Source organism: Engraulis encrasicolus, chromosome 11 (assembly GCF_034702125.1).
Source record: "Engraulis encrasicolus isolate BLACKSEA-1 chromosome 11, IST_EnEncr_1.0, whole genome shotgun sequence".
NCBI lineage: Eukaryota > Metazoa > Chordata > Actinopteri > Clupeiformes > Engraulidae > Engraulis > Engraulis encrasicolus.
This window is the reverse complement of record NC_085867.1, coordinates 26,284,113-26,301,096: the sequence shown is the minus strand read 5'-3', so window position 1 is coordinate 26,301,096 and position 16,984 is coordinate 26,284,113. Positions and strand designations below refer to the sequence as shown.

The following is a 16,984-nucleotide window of genomic DNA, read 5'->3' as shown; positions in this document are numbered from 1 at the left end:
TCATTCCCGTAGGCAGCTACCCTGCCACGCAGTTAAAGGTTTTGTCCCATCTTCATTTTGTTTCAATATGCAGCCTGTCTTTGAAACAGCATCTTCCCATGTAGAAATTGGTCGATAAGGTTTTTTTTCGCCATGTTGTTGACACATTGCCGGCAGCATGGGACAGCACACGTCTTCAGACATTCTTGGGCAAATGCAATGTTGAGGATGGCTGGAGGAGACGCGCTCGTCCGCGGCAGTAATCAATAGACGCCTGCAGGTGTACGCTGCCTGCTCCCTCTCTCGCGCTGTACACGCACTCTGTGCTACATCACCACGCACGCACTCCACTCATCTTGCTTGTTTTCTTCCACGGCGCTGGATGTAGCGTCAGCACCGTAGATATCGCACAGTGCCTGCGGCGCCACGTTTTTGCCACTCTGTGCCAGTTCCACGGAGACGGGCGGCTTACTGCCACAGGACGCGGGATTTTGGCAGCCTCGTTCGCGGCGTCGACATGTAATGGTGTGATAGCACCATTCTGCGGAGACAGAGGGGAAGGCCATTCCATGACAGTCGCGCCTCACACCGAACAGCTTTGCGCCTCTCTCATCCGCGGCGTCCGTGCCCACGCCGCTACACATCACCGCTGAGATTACATCAACAATTGACCAGCAAAAATAGCCATTTGATCGAATATTGGCGGACTATTCTGGGACCCACCATGGTCGGAGGGGGGTGTGGAATGGTTCGTTTGGGATTGTATGGGGTTTTGATGGGGCTCTGGGGCTTCGGCGCCGCTTCTTGCCCTACATCCTGCACTTGCAGCACCTCGCGGATAGTATGTATCGACCAAGACCCCGGGATCAAGGAATTCCCCGTCTTGGCGGAGGAGTCTGACATGGAAAACATCACAGACATGTAAGTGTGACTTACGAACGCGATGAGTGACTGATCTTAGTGACGTGTCAGATGAACCGTGCTTACAATAACGCACAATGCCAAAATGCCTTGCTCAGCGTAGGCTACCATATTCTAACGGACAGCACAATATGTCGTGTCATGGAGGAATGTAATAAATAAGCAGATAAATCAGTCCGTGGGGGGGGGGGGTGTAGCATGACATTCGTAACCTTCCCTTCCCTGTCCCCCATCGTTCTGAGAAGGGTATCGAGCCCTGCACTCGCGGCAGAGGACCTTGACACAGGCTACAAATTCAGAATCCGAATGTAGGTGAACATTCTGAATCTTCGTCTTCAACGAAGGCGTGTGAGCGTGAGTCCCGATTATTCTGTGTGTGTGTGTGTGTGTGTGTGTGTGTGTGTGTGTGTGTGTGTGTGTGTGTGTGTGTGTGTGTGTGTGTGTGTGTGTGTGTGTGTGCTTGCGCGCGCGTATGTGTATCTTTTATGGTGTTGGTGATGGTGCATGAGTGTGAGCGCGCGCGTCTGTGTGTATAGTTAGGACATGTATTGAATGGTCGTAACAAAGCCGTGTTCACATAAACACATGTAGGCTAATAGAGACAGGCTGACTTCAGAACTTAACGGGGGGATGTGGCTTCTGGAGACATGGGTACCGAAGCCAGACCCGTGAGGGATAGACAGGGAGATGAGGGGAGGCGTTCAACCCAAATGCCTGATAGATTTTTCAGGCGCCCTCCCTAAAAGCTTTATATTCACCATGGTGGACCACAGATGGTTAAGATCGACGGTAGGCCAAGGTGCTTCGGGTTCATGGTGAAACTGTATACAGCCTAGCATCTTGCTCCAAAGATGACAAAGCCTGCCTGCGTGTGATTATGATTTGGAGCCAGAGATGACTTGGGCTGATGCCCCGATATTCCGGTCTTGAAGACTCGGTTTTCAATACAAATTTGACCTCCGTATGTGTCTGAAAGAACGCTCTAAGACGAAACCGTACCCCCTTATTATTAAGGAGTAGTCCAGTGACAACTCAGCGTGTCCACAAAGCAACAACCATCGGCGCCTACGCAAACATGTCGCTCCGTTTCCAGGACAACGACTCCACCACTGATGCTCTTTGGGCATGTAGCCTGTGATAACATACCAGCATCACCCAATATTTTGACCTAGGCCTACCTTTATTTCAAGCTAACGGCACATGATGTAGCAAACGGCACGTATCGTGGCAAATGCCCAAACCATGTGTATGCGTCTGCTATCTTGCCTTTCTTTTCCAGTGATGAGGAATGTCTGGCTAAACTAGGCCTGTGTAGGCCTAGGCCTGTCTGTAAGCTAGCCCACTGAATGGGATGTTGATGGGGACAGGGTCTAATCAAAAGCTTAATTAATGTTTCTTCCCTGAACAGATTCATTTCAAATCAGAACAACTTATTTCTTATCAACGATGATCACTTGAAGTCCTACTTCAACCTCAGGAATTTGTAAGTAGCCTAGTCTTTTGTCTGTTTTGACCCCCTTGACTCTTATAACAGATAACCATGTAATGTCTCTATTACCTTTCTTTGCCTCTCTACGTCCACAGAACTGTGACAAATTCTGGGCTGTTGTCAATATACCCGACAGCCTTTCTCTACAATGCCAGGCTTCAGTATCTGTGCGTAAACATATTTTCCTTCTACCACCACCACCACCACCACCACCACCTTTCTCCCTTCATCATTGCTTAATTGTTTTCCCTTCATTCGCCACATCCTGCTCAAATCAATTTTGTGTGCAAGCGTGGGTTTGTTGTAGGTCAGTCTGAAAACAGGCATAGAGCATGAGCATAAATTGTTGAGACTTTCGAGAAGTCTTACCCCCTGGTCTGTACGGGCTGTTGTCATTACATTATATTGCATTACATTACACACAGCTGACAGTGGTATAGCCTACAAAGTGACTTACAGTATAGTACAGGGTATTAGTGACGGTCCCTGGAGCAGTGTGGAGTTAGGTGCTTTGCTCAAGGGCAATTAACTCAGCCTTGGAGTGAGATAGGGAGTGGAAGGGTCAGGGTGGGATTTGAACCTGCAACGCTCTGATCTAAAACCCATCCCCTTAACTACTTCAGGTAGGCCACGGCTGTCACACGGCTGTAATACTGTGAGTTCCATAGGGCAGTCATGGGTAAGCGGTTAGGGTGTCAGACTTGTAGCCCAAAGGTTGCCGGTTCGACTCCTGACCCGCCAGGTTGGTGGGGGGAGTAATTAACCAGTGCTCTCCCCCATCCTCCTCCATGACTGAGGTACTCTGAGCATGGTACCGTTTCACCACACTGCTCCCCAGGGGCGCCATTGGGGGCTGCCCCCTTGCACGGGTGAGGCATAAATGCAATTTCGTTGTGTGCAGTGAGTAGTGAACACTTGCATGCTGTAGAGTGCTGTGTCACAATGACAATGGGAGTTGGAGTTTCCCAGTTGGACTTTCATAACTTAGGGCTCTCTATTTCACAGGAATTCTCTTATCAATATTCACATTTCATACATACACACTTAGGTTACGATAGTTCTGTAGGCTTATTGGAAGATTAGCTGGTTAAAGGTTGTGCGTTTTCTGGCGTCTCATCTGTAAACAGCAAATTATTGCTAATCCTAGTCCATATCAGACCTGTCAGCTTCATTGTCAGTTCATCAATATTGTATATTTCTATAATAAGCATGCAGTAACATATCCCCAGTGGCAAGGTTTTATTGCCCTGTTTGTAAATAATTAATTGCAGGAATTTTAACGTTTTATTGATTTCATGGAGTGTTTGTTTTGTTAATAGTAAGTGTGTAAATTGTTAGCAAGAAAATTAACTTACTGGCCACTTTCCAACTATTACTCCTACTAGTACTATTCTTGTATGGGTTCTAAATTTTTGTTTTCTCCTGACTGCGCGAAACCTCTGATTGACGGAAACCGCTGTTGGTCAAAAAATTAGCTCATGTGGTTGGCTGCCAGTGTCTTGCCCCTCCTCACAACACCGTGTTGATAAACAAAACAAAAAAACACAAAAGCAATAGAATAAGAATAACTTTATATTCGTTAGCGTTGAATCAATTTACCATACTGTATATTGTGGTCTCATTGTATTCCTTAGTCATACATGATGACTTTAACTGCTAATATCTCAGCGTTGTATGGCTCAAATAATTGTCTTTGTCTTGTCTGGCATGGTTATACAACACTGAAATTTACAAGACATGGTATATTATTCAATGACACTTGAGGCCACGCCTGCAACATTGGGTCCTATCAGGCAGTATAACAGATACCTCTGTGCTTCAGGTTCATTTAGGACCCTGACATAAGAGAAACTTAGTGCCATATGCGTCGTTCCGCCAGTGGAACACTGTATGTTGTCATTGAGAAGACTTTACAACCATTGTATTACACTACTGCTTCATTGCATTGAGTACTTAGTAATACATTATGACTTGGTCATTGCCATTCTTGTATCACCAATTGTGTAACAGGGGCCTTATCTTAAAGGTTTAGCCATAGCTATAAAGAAACGGATCACAGCACACATGTAACCCCATACATTTTTTTCAGGGACACACAGTAATATGATTATTTTTCTTATTTTTCCTATAGAAACCTCAAAGACAATAACTTGTCAACATTATCATGGAAAGCGGTTCGATACTCAAATATGTCATACTTGTAAGTCTCATGATCTATTCTTTTTTAACTCTCAATTTGTGTGCAGTGTGTGTAACCAATATTCGATAGTGGAACTACAGTAAGTTCCTCAAGTTTGCATGCAGTGTGTGTAACTAATACTTGATAGTGGAACTACACTAAGTTCCGTACCAGACCAATATACAGGCATCGGTGTCACGCTCTTGTGTTGTTTCTTCTGTAGGTACCTGTCAGGTAACCCCCTGCGGTGTTCTTGTGAGAACATGTGGATTAAGATGTTCCTGGGAACGGAGGAGACGGACAACCAGGAGCTCCAGTGCATGGGGGACGAGGCGGGCATCATGCCTCTCTCCAGATTGGCCCCCAAGTCATGTGGTAAGCTGTCCACACACACACACACACACACACACACACACACACACACACACACACACACACACACACACACACACACACACACACACACACACACACACACACACACACACACACACACACTGTGCCATGGAACACTAGCGTGGCTTGAGAGATCATCTGATGTGCCGTGGACATGGAATAGAATAACTGTAAACGGTTAATATTGGCAACGTAGTTTCATTTTCTGTCAACATTTTCATTTTGTGGTGTGCCTTTTGGTGGTGTGCCATTTAGCCATGGAAAAACAGTGTGCCCTGGCTCAACAAAAGCTTGAAAATTACTGTTCCATGTTAAGTCAGTGTACTTTTGATCTATGCTGCAAAGTGCCCAGGAAAACCATTACTTATCAAACTACAGAAGTATCCCTTGGGGTTATAGGGTAGGGTTTGGATTATGGCTATGTTTTTTTTTTTTTTTTTTAAATTTTGGGCTTCTTAGCCGTCAATGAGTCAGGAGTCAGGACTCAGGTGTCCAGTACTTTTGTCCTACATACAACACACTACAGAAGAGCCCCTTGTGGGTCTGGGTTAGGCCGATGTTGAAAGATATGTAGGATACTTTGCAGATGCAGGATGCATTGTATATGCAGGATGCCATTGGGTATGCCAAGGCTAATGCACACTGATCACTGGAGATGTCGTGCCAGGACAAGTCCGATAGAAATGATCACATTTATACAGAGTCAGAATCTGTCACATGATTTATTTGTTTGTTTTTGTTTGCAAGGATAGCCTGTGGAGATGAATTGTCTCATTCTCGATGGAGTCATATTCGATTACAATACAGAGTGAGAAAGAAGACAAGAAAAAGAAAAACAGGATTTAAAGCGTGTGTGTGTGTGCGTGTGTGTGTGTGTGTGTGTGTGTGTGTGTGTGTGTGTGTGTGTGTGTGTGTGTGTGTGTGTGTGTGTGTGTGTGTGTGTGTGTGTGTTTGTGCAGGTGTGAATAAAATAGAGAAAGCCATTCTGACACAAGATGATTAGCACTCCAAATTAGAGACGCACCAGATCCAAGATCCGGTTCCGGATCCGGCAGGATAATAGGGTTTTTCACAGGATCCGGATCCGGTTCCAGGATCCAGGATCCGGTAGCCGAGGCTTTTCAGTCAAAATAGTTTGAGCCAACGTGATAAAAAGGGCCCACGTGTGTGAGTAGGCTATGTGTTTCAACCCTTTCGTAGGATCCGGTATCCGGTTCCGGATCCGGCAGGATCTTAAGCAGTGGATCCGGTATCCGGTATCCGGCAGGATCCTAAAAATCAGGATCCGGTGCATCTCTACTCCAAATTTATATTTACATTTATATTACACAAACATGGTTCAAGAATAAAAATACTCAGTTAAAAAAACATGAAGACTGCGAGCGAAAGAGCCTCTTACAGTTACCGTAACTCTCACAGGGAGCAGAGAGGTGGAGGGTGCAGGGGGAGGAAGGTGGTGTGTGCATGTGTGTGTGTGTTGTAATGATGAAAAATGAACACGAAGTATTTTTCTTAATGCCTGACATTTTTAACATCTTGCTATACTGTAATTGCTAAATAACAGCCTGTTATGTATGAAGTTGTGATACATGCTATGCGTCATTGCATAGGCATGCAGGATGTATTGATGTTTGGGCCTTGGCTTGGAAGTTGCGAAGATCACTGTCTATTGTTATTTGATCCAATCAATGCTCAACAGAGCTCGTATGTCCAACAATTCAATTTGGGACCCCATATCCTCCATCATTCTCAGAACGCTTGATATAGTGTTCACCGAATCAAAGGAACGAACCTGACAATAGACTCATTTTAATTGAACTTTCAAAACAAAACAAGCAATTATTCCTATTAATCAAGATCAGTGAGGAAGTTGTTGTCGATGTCAAGGCAGTCCTTATTTCTTCCACGTGATGTTTTTAGTTCCTCACAAAGTTCATCAGAATATTATGGACACATTATGTGGGAAGCTCAGGATGCACGTTTCTCATTGATCAATATGTTAATTGTGTCTTTTTAATGTGCACTTATCTAAGAAGCCTGCACATGCATCTGCCATGAGCCTGTTTATGTTCACAGGGTATCCCGTAATAGCCACCCGAGATGTGGACTTATGACTTGTGACTTGTGACTTGTGACTTGTGACTTGGACTTGAGTCAGACTTGAGTCACTGACTTGACTTAAAACGTGACTTGGCAATATTAGGAATGACTTGTGACTTGACTTGTACGCTATTGACTCGAGACTTGACTTGACTTGACAGTTTTAGCTTGCAATGATTTGCAAATCGCAAATGTCTAGATATATTCCATTTTCTGCATTTGTATGTGACAATATTACATGAAAAAAAGAAAATGAAATCATATGCCCTTAACCTTTATCAATAGGCCTACATTTTTTGTTAAGAATGAGACTGGAAAAGGGGAGCATGCATAGAAGTGTGGAGAGGTAATGAATGTATAAACAAAAGTAGTTGTCAAGACTGTGCATAGAATATTGCATTACATTACATTTCATTACATTGCATTTGACAGATTCTTTATAACCAAAGCGGCTTACAGAGTACATAATCATAGCCAACATCACTAACAGATACAAGTACACAGGAAAACTTAGAATAGCAAGAATACATGGTGACTTGTTAGGGACTTGGGAAAATGAGAATTTGACTTGGATTTGACTTGGCTTTGGTACATCTTGGACTTGGTCAAATGTGTCTTAACTTGTGAGCTGACTCAGTCTTGATTGGAAGGACTTGAGACTTACTTATTAATTCCGCTTTGAAAATGTAATTTAAACACTTCACAATTCGGAATTAAATGAAAGATCAAAGTAAACTAGACAGAACTATTTAATTCTGAATTATTGCTTGGGAATTAAAAAGTCATGTAAAAGTAGACATAGGCAGCTTTCTTCTGTTTTTAACCCATTTTGTCCTAAGCCCTTTTTGGGAAAGGGTGGCCTCTTTCTATGAAATCCTAAATATCTCAGCTTCCAAAGCACATACAAACATGACATGAGTTGCATTTAAAAGCTAGGACCCTCGTTTTGCCTTACAATGTGTTCATTCAGCTCTAACGTACACACATTTTTAATACAATAGCTGACATCTTAAGAACCTGAATGCAGCGTATAATGGTCTCCAGGACACAATGGGTTAATACAATGTTTTTTATTTAGCGCTTTTCAAAGACGCTTTCTTAAACTTTAAAATGACTGATTAGCTGTTATTTGCTTCTTGCAGAACTTCCCAATGCCACTTTGTCGCCACCCATTCTGAACCAGATGGCCGGGACCAATGCCACGGTGGCCTGTGCGGTGACGGGACATCCTGACCCGGAGCTGACATGGAACTTCATGAGTCTGACCACCAGTGCTGAGGTGACGATGACAATACTTGTGTGTGTGTGTGACAATACTTGCATTTCTTTTGTGATCGGTATTACCCACCTCCACCTCAGGAAAAACAGAATCAGGGGTTCCCCAACACAAACACAAGCTCGGAGTAGTTCGGTGCTGACCAGGGGTGCATTTCTGGAAAACGTAGTTGTTAACAGTTAGCAACTTCGGTAGTTGCCAATGGGAAATTGCATTGCAACCAACAAAGTAGCTAACATAGTTAGCAACTACGCTTTCCAGAAATGCACCCCAGGTTTGGTAGGCATTAGTGCTTTCAGGCAATTGTGTTGTCCCCAACTGTTGCAAAACACACTTACAACTGATGTCAGGAGAACATTTAGGTTTAGCGTCCCTGAAGAGGTTCTAGAGCAGATTATATTGCTGTCAAAAATATTGATAAAAAAGGACAGTGAAGACGGCGACAGAAAGGTAGTGCTGGAGAGAGATGGGGAAGGGTTGAGAAACGACCCAGGATGGACTCTCAAACCTGGGTCCTCATGGGCGATATTGCATGTTCCGATCTGTAACCCTTGCTGAAATCTTCTCCTGAGTTTGGGCACCCAAACATAGAACGGGGAGGAAGTGCAAGACATATTAGACAAACGAAACCGCAGAGGTATTTTTTTACAGATCCATTGTTGAAATCTTCTCCTGAGTTTGGGAACCCAAACACAGAATGGGGAGGGAGAGCAAGACATATTATTAGACAAACGAAAGCACAGAGGTATTTTTTTTACAGATCCATCATGTCATGTCATTAGTCTAGTACATGGCACCAGATACAAAACTATCTCTCAATCAAAGTGTCGATGGTATTGTAATCAGTTCAGATCCGGCATCCCCTACAAGAAAATGAATAGACGGTTCCCAGACTATATCTCAAACCAGGCTCTCCCCCATATGTCTCATTCAACTTAGGCTCAGCCCCATATCCATCATGTAACCCATGGTCAGCATCATATGTGCAAGTACCCAGGGCCGCTGACAGCTTTGACTTGGCCCGGGACAGAGTCATCTGAAAGGGCCCCCCTACCCAATACATGACCCAATTCTGGGCCCCCTTCTCCCTGGGCCCGGGACAACTGACCCCCCCAGTTAGCCACCAGCTGGTCTCATAGGACTCAATGTTAACTGCTTTAGGAGAGGTATAAAATAAGCTTATTTCCAAAAATGGGACAGTATCCATCCAACCCAGGCTCAGCCAGCCACACATGCCTCCCGCCACAAGAGTAGCCATGGTTTGTCTCTGGGTAGACTCCCATGCGTTACCACAGAGGCATTTAGCCTCCCCTATTTACCACAGATGCATTTTAGCCGTCTAGCCACAGAGTTATGGAGCCACATAGTCTCCTGTCCTGGCTGCATTCGCATCGCCCCTATAGCACATCTCTCTCCTAGACGCTTAGTCTCCTACTACATTTAAAAACCCTCTCTCTTTGACCACAAGGAATAAATAGACCACTGCTAAACACATGCACTCATGACAAATCACATTACAGAGTAAAGAACAAAAAATGGGGAAAAAATTTGATTATTGATTTGTATTAATTATCCATGATCACTCACTGGGGTATTCAGACAAAAAGTAGTCCTTTTATGTTGATGGGATTACTGTCGATCCCACTCTCTGCTGTAAAAGCTCAACTACGTGATAAGAACATTGCTGTGACATGACCAATTAGTCTTCGCCTTATACTGTGCACCGTTCATCGATTATTGATCAGCGGAATGCTATGTTAGTCTTTGAAAAGAATTCATTAATACATTCAAAGTTGGTCACTAAAACATAAATCTTAAAGTCTGAACACATTAAATAAATAACAGATTAAGACTTGGCCATTACAATTGTGGTGAAAACAATCGTATAAAAAAGGCTTTGCAATTCATTTTTCTAAATGTCTGTTTTTGCCATTGCCTTCTCTAGCCTCTAGGATCGAACCTGTACCTGAGCAGGCTGTCACCTGACGACGACGGCCAGGAGGTCACCTGCAGTGCGGAGAACATGGTGGGCGTGAGGGAAGCCACCCTGAGGCTCAACATCCTCTGTAAGTGAGAGCCTCACGTCCTGGGTGCCCCCTTTGCAGTAAATATTAGTTAAGATCGTGTCATGTGGTGCCCTCTCACTGGTTGTAAATGTTTTGGTGCCCCTGTGCACTGTGCCACTCCGTGCCCTTATGGATAATCAGGCCATGTAAGCACCACCTTCTTGTTCCTGTCCTGTATCACCCTGTCACTTCATGTCCCTACGCTTGATCATGATGGGTTTATTCCCTTCTGACTAACATTGGTTTAATTTCATCACTATTACTTAGGTGAAGGTTAGCATTGCTAGGAAGGCAAGTGCTCTAAACTTGTTGCACACTGTCTCTGTCTCTGTCTCTGTCTCTCTCTCTCTATCTCGCTCTCTGTCTCTCTCTCTCTCTCTCTCTATCTCGCTCTCTGTCTCTCTCTCTCTCTCTCTCTCTTTCTCTCTCTCTCTCTCATGACAAAATTCTAAACTTAATGGACCCGTCCACCCGACCGGTGTCCTTGCATTGCGCGTGTGCTAATGTTTACATTTTAGCAACTCAAGTGTTTTGATGGACACACACACACACGTGTCTTTAAGGAGATGTTTTTTTGACATCTGGCTCCTTTTGGTTCCTGTTGTACTGTACTCTGCTCCCCCTTGTGTGACTCCTCTCCTCACCTCCTGCTGCTCTCTCTCTGCCTATCCTCTCGTCCTGTTTGGGTCACCAGGACATACTCAAGGTCTCTCGCTCAGAATCTGTTGTGCACTTCCTGCAGGGTTGCCAGATGTGTCTGATGATTTCGAGCCAAATAAATACCCAGAAACCACCTGGGGCACTAAATGCCACCCAATGTGGACTAAATGCTATTGTTTTCTCAGGTCATAAACGAGGTCAAAAAGACCATGCTTAACAGCCCAAATGGATGGGAAAGCACCCAACCTGGCAACCCTGCTGTCCTGTCTATGAACACTGATAGGGTCTCTCCCCTTTGTGTAGCCCCTGCTGTTTCGTTTCCCTACTCCTCTTCCTCCTCTTCTGCCTCCCTCCTCATCCTCCTCCCTTCCCCCTCCCCTACTCTGCAATTCATTCCCCCCTGAATCCTCCCAGTGTCCTGTGGGTCATTCTTCCTCTCCTCCTCTTCTGCTCCCTCTTCCGTCCTCTCTCTGTCTATCTCTCTCTCTCTCTCTCTCTCTCTCTCTCTCTCTCTCTCTCTCTCTCTCTCTCTCTCTCTCTCTCTCTCTCTCTCTCTCTCTCTCTCCGGACCCTCAGTCCCTCCGGTCATCGTGCATCTGAGCGAGCCGAAGCAGAACCTGCACTGGTGCATTGACTTCCTGGTCCGCGGCAACCCGCCACCCCAGCTGGTGTGGTACCACAAGGTACTGTAGCTTTGACTTTGGTAGCCCTGATGATCCAACTCATTACACAGCTACTGTAGGGCAGCGTTTTCCAACCTCAGGCTGCGTGGGGTCACCTGGAATTCAAGCGACCTGAAATGTCTAGTGGTGAAAAAGAATGAGGAAAAATATATTGAAATTTTCAAGGAATGTCAAAAAGGGGTCAGAGGTCGAAAAAGATTGGGAACCACTGCTGTGAGGTCTAGGTTTAATGCTGCCTACTGTTGATATTTTGTTGATATTTCACCACTTTCTTGTTAGTAGTACACATTTTAAACTATTATCCATAGTATTTGATTTCGTTGGGCACCACAAAACATTTATTCTTTATCTATTCAGTTATTCTTTCCCCATAAAGCAGTGCATGACATCATGTTGGGGACTGGAGACCCAAGATTGTTTAGCCTCTCTGCTGAGGGGGACTCCCACTAAATCACTAAATTCTATTTAAAAAATGAACATTAATGGGGGTGCTGTGGGGCAGCGCACTAAGCCACCCCACATTTGGGCTTGCATGCCCACGGGGACCCCGGTTCAAGTCCAGCCAGGGTAATTTCCCGGCCCTGCCCCTTCTCTCTCTCCCAATCATTTCCTGTCTACTCTCATACTGTCCTGTAATAATAAAGGCCAAAAAGCCCCCAAAAATACTTAAAATAAATAGATAAATAAATAAACATTAATACATGGACTCTAACACCATTTCAGAGAATTTTGTAATGGTATACATGTCTCGAGTACCTATTAATCATCAGTGGTGGTTAATCTGCACAACCACCCTTACGTTACGATTGCTACACTAGTTTCCTCTCAGTAGCCTACTACGTTATGCAGTCGTGCACGGTAATGTCTGAACCATACAAACCATACTATTCAAACCATACTATTTATTTTCCAAACTGATACTCCTCCATGACTGAGTTACCCTAAACATAGTACCATCCTGCTGTACTGCTCCCTTGGGGTGCTGTTTGGGCTGGCCCCTTGCACAGCACAGGTGAGGCATAAATGCAGTCTTTGCTGTTCACATTGTGATAAAAAAAAAAACGGACTTTGTCTTTGAAGGGGGAGAAGCTGGAGGAGCACACGTACCTGCAGACCATCATCCACGACGACCTGAAGGAGAGCGAGAAGGAGGGCTGCCTGGAGCTGCAGAACCCCACGCATATCCACAACGGCGAGTACAAGCTGGTGGCGCGCAACAAATACGGCTCCGACGAGAAGAGGGTGGACGCACACTTCATGGTGCCTCCAGGTCCGGTCTTTGGTGGGTGTTGAGTGTGTGTGTGTGTGTGTGTGTGTGTGTGTGTGTGTGTGTGTGTGTGTGTGTGTGTGTGTGTGTGTGTGTGTGTGTGTGTGTGTGTGTGTGTGTGTGTGTGTGTGTGTGTTGGGGGCGGGGGTTTGTGTGTGTTTGTCTTTTTTTGTGGGTGGATATTTACCACCAGCACTTTCTAAATATTTATTATGACTTGATTATGACTTCTGCCCTTTTCAGTGACATCCACTGTTAATGGTTTTTGATACTGATACATGTGTGTGAGAGAGTCGGGGAAGGATTGGCAAATGATTCACAGTGTATGTTAATGATTAAGTAATGGGAAATAATAAGGAGATAATGGTTAACAAATGTTTTACAAAGGGTTATCTAAGGTTTGAATAATGCCTAACAAATCATAACTAACGCCTAACAAGGAGTCGATATTATAAAGTGGTACCCACTTTTCATACATGAATAGATGCCTCTTCTCCAGGTCAACCATTTTAAATTACCAATACGTAGGCTAGTAGTCCTTTGGTCAGACCGGTGAATGTTATTTATGACTATATAAATACGAAAAGATCAATGTAGCATATGTAGCATACCTTTAGAACATAAACGACTAAAATGACATGCTCTACCATTAACTACGTAACTCTAGTGAACAATTGTTGTCCTTGTTGCAGGTGAGGCCACAGAAGGTGGTGACTACAGTGACTGTAAGTATCATACATGGTCATAACTACAGTCTCTTTAACTAAAGTATCATTTCATCTCATCTTATAGAAGTCTTGCTATCCACCTTATTAGACCCTGCCCATTTCAGTGTTTATCGTAGTGCCCCCGCAGGATTTCTAGACTGTTAGTTCCTGTTGAATGATTAGTTAATTCCTCTGAATCAGAGAGAACCTATGGCTCGGGAGCCATATGTGGCTCTTTTGGGAACTGTATCTGGCTCTTACTTATTATCAATAAAACTTAACAGTACACTCAGTACAGTACAGCCAGAACAGATAGTACAGTTGGTCTTAAATGAAATACATGCTCTTAATTGTATTCAGTGTTTTGAAAAATTATTTTTACTTCATTTTGTTCCATTTCAATTTTGTGCATACCTGGTTCATCCAAACTTGTATCTGTTCAAGTAAAAAATAGGCCTACATGTGTACTGTATTTGTGGCCAGAGAGCCTTATCATAACGTAAAACTGAGCTCTAAACCAAAATGTGGCAAAGATGGAGAATTTATGTGAAAACAAACAGAACTATACCTAGGTTTCCATCCTTGTCACCATGCTGTTTGTCAAAATAAGTCTGTTGAAAACAACACCTTTATTCATTTATTCCGTCACTAACAAGACGCACAAACTTAACCAATTCACACGCCCATGCCATAAACAATTTATGGGAGAAGCCAAAAGACCGGAGAAAACATGCGTCATTGAACACAGCAACGCCATTAGGCATAAAGACGACAAGTCGTCTGTGGCGCAGCATTTTAATGAAGTGCCATTCTGTGTCATCTCTCCCATACACTGTGATTGAGCAGATTACACCTGCACGAAGAGGACACGGGGAGAAATGATTACTTCAGAGAGAATGTTACTGGATGTTTACATTGGAAACTGTCTGTCATTTGGGAATATATGAAGAGCTTGTTCTGTCATTTTTATGACTTATGTCATGACTTAATGATGGAAGGACTACTTAATGATTTTGCGGTTTACCATATAATTGATTACCGGTAACTTTTGCATGCCATTTTTCTGATGCATGTTTGTATATTTTGATCTCAAAAAGGTTGTCTATCTACAGTATTATCTAATGGGACCTAGGTAACACTTTATTATCACTAATACATACAATATTAATACATGTATACTGTATAGGTAACTTGTAAGACATGTACCAAGCAAAATCAAACATTTGTTAGGCATGTATTCACAAATGTTGTTCATGCACAATTAGGGATTTATTACCAGTATAACCTTAGTAAGGACCTAAAAAATGTTTGATTTTGCTTAGTACATGTCGTACAAGTTACTTATACAGGCATTCACATTGTATGTATTAGTGCTAATGGATGTAACGCTAAAATGAAGTGTTACCGGGACCTATCCAGGTCTTCATGTTAATGGTGTTCCATCTTGTGGTGAACTTGGGACTAGCTGAACTAACACACCAGCCTATAAGACTGGAACATTTGTGGGACATGTTTTAGTTGTGAGCTCAATTTCAACAATGTTGTGTTTTTTGTTGTTGTGCTTCAATGCTTCTATGCTGGATGGTCTGACTGGGTGATACAGATACAGGTATGTCCCCACGCTGTATGATCTCCATTTATCCTATTCTCTGTTTATATTTGTCTCAATAGCTTTAATAAATATATAATAAATATATACAATTATATTAAATATATAAATAATAAATTCTTAATAAATAATAAAAACGACTGTACTGTAATCATATTCAAAAATGTAAACATTTTGGTCAGAGAATGTTCCTTAATTAAACTGTATCAGTAATAACAAAGCTCCATATATCTGTCCAACCAGCCTAAAATAATATATTATGATCCAAAAGGGGTTCCTCGTGCTTCTGTTTTTACATCTGGTGCATCAACTGGAGGGAGGCAGTTAATCTTGAACGAAGAGAAGAGACTGGAGAAGCTCAGATGGGATGCTTTTAACATGTTAACATGTTAACATGTTGTGCACTTGAATTAAAAAGAAAAGCATCCCATCTGAGCTGCTCCGGTCTCTTCTTTTCATTCAATATATTATAATCATCTGTGTCTTTCTCCATTCATAGACCTCCCTCCTGCACAGGATGATCCAGACGACAAGGTTGCAGTAAGTTATTTGTTATTGTTGTAACATTTGTTTAGGCCTACTAGCTGAGCATTTCTGAAATTACTACTATAATTGATATAAATTCTGTTCAAACCGATCTGTGTTATTTACCTTTGAACAGGAGGCTCACTATGCTGTTTTGTGTCTGTCTGTCTGTCTGTCTGTCTCTCTCTGTCTGTCTGTCTGTCTGTGTGCATGCGTGCGTGTGTGTGTGTGTGTGTGTGTGTGTGTGTGTGTGTGTGTGTGTGTGTGTTAGGTGTATGCGGTGATGGGAGTGGCTGGTGTCGCGGTGACAGGCTGCATCCTGATGACGGTCATCCTCAAGTATGGCAGGAACAGCAAGTTTGGCATTAAAGGTAGAGTAGGCTTCTACAATAACTCATCACCAGACGTGGCTTGTCGATGTTTATCTTACTAGCCAACAGGGCTAAATGTATACTTTTTTGTTGACAGACCACTATGGCTATTGTTTTTCCCCGAGTCACTAGCCGGTCATTCTCTACAGTTTTGTTGTCAGTTTTTTTTTTTTTTTTTTTAATATTCTTTATATTTAAATGCAAACAATTGATGCAACTACTGATTTGCCACACCAAAGAATAAGTTACCTGTTATTAGTTACCTGTTAAAATGGCTAGTGAGACTGAAATTGTTACTAGCCACAGCCAAGTTTTACCAGCATTTAGCCGGTTGGCAGGTGCCAGTGTGAAGACCTGCTAGCCAAACATAAACTCAGCTCCAGTCAAAGTGGCTAGCAAGTCGTCTTTTCTACCAGGAAAACTGCATTTTCACCAGAATTTGGCCTGTGTGATACTGTCCCATTTTTGGAAATAAGCTCATATAACACCTCCCCTTTACTTAAATAATTGAGTTGTACCTTTCTCTTGTACGTATTTTCCGCCGTTGTCTGAGTACGGCAGTGCAAATTTTACCTCTAAGCTAGTAGTTAACATTGAGTCCTGCCATGAGACCAGCTAGCCGTCAGCTGGTCTCATAGGACTCAATGTTAACTGCTAGCATGAAGGTAAAATTTGCACTGCCATTCTCAAAGAACAGTTGGAAGTACAACAAAAAGGTATAACTCAATTATTAAACTGAAGGGGAGGTGTAATATG

At 43.2% G+C, this 16,984-nt stretch overlaps 1 protein-coding gene across 1 annotated transcript in view; it reads left to right on the top strand.

Annotated features, from left to right (window-relative positions):
* Positions 1 to 754: 754 nt before the first annotated feature.
* ntrk2b (neurotrophic tyrosine kinase, receptor, type 2b) overlaps positions 755 to 16,984 on the top strand; it is a 37,715-nt gene continuing 21,485 nt past the window's right edge. Inside the window, exons 1-12 of the mRNA XM_063209687.1 lie at positions 755 to 900; positions 2,309 to 2,383; positions 2,485 to 2,556; positions 4,521 to 4,589; positions 4,792 to 4,943; positions 8,207 to 8,343; positions 10,286 to 10,406; positions 11,643 to 11,749; positions 12,830 to 13,031; positions 13,709 to 13,741; positions 15,832 to 15,872; positions 16,129 to 16,228. Of these exons, the coding sequence (XP_063065757.1) occupies positions 755 to 900; positions 2,309 to 2,383; positions 2,485 to 2,556; positions 4,521 to 4,589; positions 4,792 to 4,943; positions 8,207 to 8,343; positions 10,286 to 10,406; positions 11,643 to 11,749; positions 12,830 to 13,031; positions 13,709 to 13,741; positions 15,832 to 15,872; positions 16,129 to 16,228 (1,255 nt within the window). The remainder of the gene's footprint in view (positions 901 to 2,308; positions 2,384 to 2,484; positions 2,557 to 4,520; positions 4,590 to 4,791; positions 4,944 to 8,206; positions 8,344 to 10,285; positions 10,407 to 11,642; positions 11,750 to 12,829; positions 13,032 to 13,708; positions 13,742 to 15,831; positions 15,873 to 16,128; positions 16,229 to 16,984) is intronic.